The following is a 7,245-nucleotide window of genomic DNA, read 5'->3' as shown; positions in this document are numbered from 1 at the left end:
TATTTGGTCACCCTTATCTAGGAAGAGGAGAAACTTGGGATCCTATATATGAACAGGAAGATAGGTTTTTTAAGGGAATACGTATCTGCCTTGGCAAAACACCTCCGTATTTTACAGACTAAGGGGTTGATAGCTCAGACCCCACCTTTAGGCTTTCCGGTGCATAAGTACCAACTAGGAGACTGGATCTTGATCCGGACGTGGAAGGAGGAAAAGCTTGCCCCGACCCGGGAGGGGCCTTTCCAAGTCCTGTTGACATCGGACACCATGGTGTGGACCACAGAGCGAGGCTGGACACATCACTCCCGAGTGAAGACATCTACTAGGCCGCCTAGCGAATGGACTGTTGAACCCTCGTCCCAGGGGGACCCATTAAAAATACATCTGGGGTGTGAGCCTCCCACCGGCTGGATGCATGAACCCTGAACCCCTACTTGATCCATAAGATTGCTAATAGCTATAAGTGGAGCTGTGTTCCTTCCAATTTGCCTCCCGTGTATGCTGCGATTGATTACCAGAATGATAATAAGGACTCTATCAAAGATGATTAAGTTAGAAGGTACAGCCAGTGGATCTATCAGACTGATGATCCTTAAAGGGGGAGAATAGGAACTAGTTGAGCAGGAGGACCCACTAGAGCAGACCAACAAGTTGGATCGTGCAGTTGAAGCAGTGTATATGAATTGGCATGGGAAGCTTTCAACTATGGAATGAGAGGGGGGATTTGTGTGGGATACAAGATTGTGAAAGCTTCCCATGAATAAATCAGGCAAGGTAATACTCAAATAGTACAACTTTAGTTGGGATGTAGACCTCACTAGGCCTAAGTTTCGTTTTCCTGTAAATCATATGATTTCGGGGAAATCAGGTGGTTTCCCCTCTCCCCCTCCCCTAGCCTACTCCCATGCCGTCACCTTAACATTGAAATTTCCCTATGAGGTAATTCTGTAGTTTCTATGCTAGTATTGGGTAAACTTATTCTGGGATAGATTGTGAGGCCACCTGTCCCAGCAAATAGGGACAGGGGTCCAACCTCTAGGGGTGGAATTTCTTAGAATTGTTTGTACAAGGCTATATATCCCCTTGCTTGCCTTCTCCCCCTTGCCTCTCTGCACTGCCATCCCGCCCTGGTAGTGGGAGATGCCCAATTCTCGCGAGACTTGAGCAAATAAAGCTTCTGTTTTGTTTCTACCTTGAGAAAACCGAGACATCTCTGTTTTTGTTTATTTTGAGCCTGTGGTTTGTCCCACACACTTCCTAAAGACAACCTCAAACCCAGGTATATTTGTTTCTTTAATCCCAGGTCTGCCACTACCTCCTTGTTACCTGCTTTCTTGAAGCCTCAGTTTTACCATCTATAATAGGAATGGGTAGGCCTATAAATCTATCTTATTAGGTCCCCTTCAGTTCTAATCACCCAGGATGTTTAAGCCTCTCCTTCAACCTCTCCTTCCATGCAGGAATGCCACTTACCACATCTTCAATAAGTAAATAACTGGTCTCTGCTAGAACATTTCCAGGCATGGGGAGCTCACTACTTTCTGGGAGGTATCATAAAATTGTGGGGAAAGCACTCAATTTTGAGTCCAAAAATTTGGTTTCAAGTCTTGGCTTCACCATCTACAAGCTATGAAACTTCAAGCATGTTTTCTGAGCCTGTTTTCTCATCTGTAAAAAGGCATAGCCAAGATCGGGGTGCAGAACCTGTGGCCTTGAGGCCACATGTGGCCTTTTAGATCCTTCTAGATCCTGCAGCCTTTTGACTGAATCCAAATTTTACATGGCAAATCCTTAAAGATTTGGATTCAGTCAAAAGGCTGCAGGATCTAGAAGGATCTAGAAGGGCACATGTGGTCTCAAGGCCTCAGGTTCCCCACTGCTGGCCTAGATTCTATCTCACAAGCATACTGTGAGGGATAAAATGAGATTAAATACATAAAGCACTTTGCAATCATGAAGCACTATAAAAATATGAGATATGACTATTTGAGGAAATTCTCCTGACTTAATGTGTTCTAGAAACTAGACTCGAATAATTAGTCCAACTTAGGACTCTGGGGACTACCCCTTCATTCCCAGCTCTGAGCCATAGCAAACACTTTAAAAAAGGAATTAATTAGAAGTCATCCAGAACTGGTTTCCAATAGCTGGCACTTATACAAGCTGGTTGCACAATCAAGGTAGAACTCATATCTGTATATATTGCCAGCCCCATAGTGATCATTCACAGAGCAGCTCACTTTGGCTTATTTCATCTCACTCCCTTTGCCACTATCTACACCATGAAGGCAGCAGCTGCATGCATGTTCCTAATGCTGGCACTAATGCCCATCTTCTGTGAGTATCTCTTTCCCATTATGATCCTAGGTCCCTACACCGGCTGTCCTCTTGCAACAATTGGCTTGGAGAGCCCACAATAAAGATATCTGAGAAGTAGACAGGCTTCCTGCTCTGAATGAGAGCAATAAAAAGAAATAAACAAGCTTTTTTTGGATTTTTAAGAGAAATCATGCAATGTCATGACTGGGAAGGGACCTAAGGAGACAGAAGTCAGATTATTAGGATTCCAATGGTCAGTAGAATAGACAAGATCACACGGCAAGGTACCTTGGTCTATAGAAAAGCAGAATTGTAAGAGATCATAGAGATAGACTTTTAAGGTTTAAATGGACTTTTAAACACAATGTTAGGGCTTGAAATGTGTTTAAAAGACAGAATGGAAACTGCTTGAGCTACAACAGATATTAGAGCACAGAATTTCAGAGTTGAATAGATCTTTAAAGTTGACCTAATGCTGTTCATTTTACAGAAGTGGAAACTGAGGCAGAGGTGGGATAGAAGAATGAAGTTATTTGCTTCCTTATTATTATACAGAACTTCTAGTCACATTAGAGGAAAATAATTCCTAAAGTTCATGGTGAAAGAGGAAAAGCATTCTTGGGCCATTCAGGAGACCATGTTGGTTTTGCTTAATCCAGCCTTCTTTATTTCTATTCCAGATGTGGAGTCGGCCTCAAAACAAGAAGTCTTCCTTCCCCAACCCCCAATCCTTTTGTTATTGAATTTCTTTCCTATAATGACAAGGCATGTGGGATGAATATGATGCCAAATTTAAATTAAATTATTTTGTGTGGAAATCACTGCTAAATAAACTAGACAAAGGGACTCAGTCCCACAAGGCATTCTGAGTCAGGAAACTGACAACAATCAAACTTCCAATTGGCTGTTCCCCAAATATAAATTGTAAAGTTATGACTTAGATTAGTAGAATCCAAGTACACAGGAGCCAAAAGATGAGAGTATTCAAGTATGATAGGTATAGCTCAAGACCTTAAATCAGAAATCAAAGATATAGGGAACTCTTGGCCCGGAAATTCCTCTTTCAGTGTAGATCACTGACTAAACTATTACTTATAGGCTTCAAAAGGAAGAGGGTTGTTGGGGGCCCTAGAGATTAAGTGACTTGCCTGTGGTGACTCAGCTAATATGTGTCAGGAGTAGAACTTGAACCCAGGTCTTCCTGACTCCAAAACTAGCCATCTATCTACTTTGCCATTCTGCTCCTTATTCTACACATAGCAGGTATTTAATAAATGTCTGTTGAATTGAAGATTAGAACTCTGGAAATCCAAGCTGCCCCACCCCCAACCCTTTGACTATGAAGTACAAGGAAGGGAGGGCAGATAAACTTACCTCAGGGGCTTTGTGTTAAGGTTGTAGGCTATGATTCCCAGTGTGTCTCCAGGCTGTTTTCTTTTTTAGATGCAGAGACAAAAGTATCCCCAGGCTTTCAGAAACCTGACTTTCCAAAAAACCATTTGAGCCAAACAGGAGATAACACATATTATTGTTTTTGCAGGTTGACTGCAGTGGCTTTAAAAAACTGCCACCAGGCAAGGTCCGGTTCTGCCCACAAATATATGAACCAATATGTGGTTCTGATGGAAAAAAATACTCCAATAGTTGTTTTTTTTGCTCTGCTGTTAAGTAAGTACAGGCATCAAATGGAAAATAAGAGAATGGGGGGGGGAGGGAGAGGGGGCAGTAGTTAACACAATGGAAACACATTTTTAGCATAATGTATAAGGCCAGGGTCCAAGGGACACCTTGCTCCATGTCCTTAAAGCATAACCCAACCATCAGATCAGTATGTACCACCAGGGCAGATGATCCATACCCCTCTCTGCCACATTTCTTCTATCCTCTATCCTTCCCCATCCCAACACGTACAAACAAAATTCCTGTAATAATTCCCAGGAGCAAGATTAATGAAGTCAGACAAAAGGTAGCACAGCTTAATGGATGGAGAGCTGGATTTAGAGATAGGAAGATCTAGGTTCAAATACCCCTCTATGAGATTAATAAGCAGGGTTAACTTTGGCCAAGGCATTTAAGCTCCCCAAGCCTCAGCTTCCTTTCTTGTAAAATGGGAATAACATCTTTCTTTCTTCCTACTTCACAGATCAAATGGGATAAGGCATAATATCTCTCTTTCCAAATTTTAAAGCACAGCATAAGTATCAATTATATCTATTATCATCATCAGTATTCCTTTCCTGATCCCATCCAGCGGGTAACAGAACCAAAATCCATTGGACTGGTCATACTCTATCTATCAGGGTGTCACATTTACATCTCATTTAGGCCAGTGTCTTTTAACTCTAATATATCTCCATGCTTCCACAAAGTAATTCTCTGATGCCTCATGGTGGCAGGAAGGTGGTCCTGGATTCTTAAAAGCTCTTGCAGGTGTGTGCAAGTTTCTGGCCAGGTCCTACCAAGGCAGAAAAATCTTCAAGCATGAGTACAGTGACAGACTCTTTGTCTGTCATCAGGGCACCTGCCTATCTAAGTTCAGCAAGACTCCCTACAAGATAGTTGGCTACCAGCTGACAAATTTTCTTTGGTCACACCTATTCACCAAGATTGGCTAGGAAGGTTGGAGGGGATTATAAACTGTTACAATGGAGGAAGCTCCTATAATGAAATTACAGAACCTTGAAGAATTACTTTCTACAATTCCTAATAAATACCAAGTCAGAGTGGAACAAATATATGGTGTTGACTAACTGACAGACAACCATAAATTACTGCCTTTTTAAAAGAAACAGGAGGTGACTTCAGAAAATTGATAGTCAAACATTCTTCTTGTCTCTTTCTGAGACAGTGGTGGACTATCAATTCAACATGATTAATGTATGGATTATATGCTTTGTGATGTATTTATTTGTTGTTATGGAAGGTTCTATGGGCAAGAAAGGGCAGGTGAGGGAGTGGAGGGAAACTGGGACCTGGCAGTGATTTCTTTTTTTTAAAGAACATCAATTAAACATTTTAAAGGAAAAAAAAGCAGTTAATGAGTTGTCTGGGTATGTTCAGAGAAGGAAAGCAGCATAGCATTATATAAATATAGACTCTCAAAGTAGGAAGGGCTTTCAGAGATCATCAAATCCCAGCTTTTGCTCAGTACATAAATCTCCCCTATGACATGACTGCCAACTCATCTTACTTCTGCTTGAACACTCTCATGATAAGGGGCTCATCACCTCCCAAGGCAGCCTGTTCCACTGTTTCCTGCTCTTCAAAGAAGAAAAAACTGGACTAGTTGTTCTCTAAGATCATTTTGAAGTTCTATAGTTTGACTCCCAAAAATGGGCCTGTGGCCTAGTGTTCTTCACTTAACTTTCTGTTCTCATTCCACAGGCAGAGTGATGACAAAATCAAATCTGTACATCTTGAGGAGTGTTGAATTAAAGAAACAGTTCTGAAATATTCTCTGCTTCCTTTCCTTCCAACTAGAAGATCAATGCACAAGACATCTGTTTTTCCAGAAGACTCTCCTCCAGAATGTTTGTCTGATCATCAACACTGCTTATAGAATAAAATTAAAATTCACTGAAAAAAAATCTTTTTTTGCTGAATTCTGTTATTATGAAAGAAAACAAGGAATCCAAGGGACAATGAGATCCCAATTGCTATAACAGGATTGAAACTACTAATGTTCCATCAAGAGACAATTTGTAGAGGGAAAGGAGGAACATGCTCACTGGCTTGAAGGCTTAAATTCAAGGAATTAAATTAATTCAAGAAATTACACTTTTTGTCTCGGTCCCAGGGGATAAGGCTAGTGTAATTTGGGGTTGGGGTTGTTGAATTGTGTTTTCAGGGAGGAGAATTTCAGCTTGATAAAAGATAAAACTTCCTAACAATTAAGAGTCAAGCAATACTTCAATGTACTACCTCAGGAAGTAGTAACCTTTTGGTGACTAGAGCTTGTCAAGCATAAGCTGAATGACCGCTTCTTGGAGACTTTGTAGAGTATATTTATGTCATTTTGGAGATGCGGTGACTTCTATGAAGCCCACTGTCTTCTCAATTTTTTGAGACCTTAAAGCTTTACCCCCTCCCCTAACAGACTGTCCTATAAAAATTCAAATGGTTCAGAGAAATATTAAATTTTGTTTGAGAATCAGACCTCATGGGAGAAATACAGGAGAAAGATCTGTGGAAAGAAAAGTCCCTTAGAGAGGAAAGGCATCAGAAGATGTATAAAATTCAAAGTCTTTTTGCTCTTTAGGAAGGTTTCTGTATGACTGGGATTATTTCTTTTTGGATATATTTAACGTATAAGAAGCAACTTAGAATGTTTATCCTTGGATCTTAAGACCAGATCCCTACAAATCTGCCTTTGTCTCAAAGTTGAGTCATGCCATGGTTTAGTGGAAAGACCAGGGAATCTGTAGTTAAAGTTTGAATCCTGGCTCTGTGATTCACCACCTGGGTGAGCTGAGTAAATCAGTAAACCACCCTGGGCCTCATCCTCTTTATTGATAAAATAAGGATTTTAGATTGTATTATTCTCTAAGGGTTCTTCTACCTATGATCTAAATAACCTGCTGGGAAAGCTCTGGGAGAACTCATGTCACCTCTGTTTCACAAGTTAAGTCTTATGCGTCCAGGTTCCCATTGGTCAGAGAGTTCAGTGTTAAGAGCATAGAACATTAAAATTTTAAATTTGGGGGCAAAAGGCACATGACTAAAAAGTAGAAGACCAAACAATATCTGTAGTTCTCATGAACACTCAAAAACTACCCAAAACAGAAATTCTGTGCAAAAGATAAAGAAATTTTAACTGTCTTCATAACTCAAAATACCAAGAAGCCTATCAAGGTAATGACATGGGTACAAAGGTGCCCTAAGGGTTGAGTTGCCCTTTCCCTGGTTTATCCTCTAACCTGAAGATGC

The 7,245-nt window shown here is 40.7% G+C and overlaps 1 protein-coding gene across 1 annotated transcript; it reads left to right on the top strand.

The window, feature by feature from the left end:
• The first annotated feature begins 2,282 nt into the window (after positions 1 to 2,282).
• LOC118841254 (serine protease inhibitor Kazal-type 9-like) lies at positions 2,283 to 5,749 on the top strand. The gene is made up of 4 exons (XM_036748638.1): positions 2,283 to 2,337; positions 3,000 to 3,025; positions 3,860 to 3,987; positions 5,704 to 5,749. Exons 1-4 carry the CDS (start codon positions 2,283 to 2,285, stop codon positions 5,747 to 5,749), a joined length of 255 nt encoding a protein of 84 aa, XP_036604533.1.
• The last annotated feature ends 1,496 nt before the right edge of the window (positions 5,750 to 7,245 follow it).

This window comes from Trichosurus vulpecula, chromosome 3, assembly GCF_011100635.1.
Source record: "Trichosurus vulpecula isolate mTriVul1 chromosome 3, mTriVul1.pri, whole genome shotgun sequence".
In the NCBI taxonomy this organism is placed as follows: domain Eukaryota; kingdom Metazoa; phylum Chordata; class Mammalia; order Diprotodontia; family Phalangeridae; genus Trichosurus; species Trichosurus vulpecula.
This window is presented reverse-complemented; position numbering and strand designations above follow the sequence as displayed.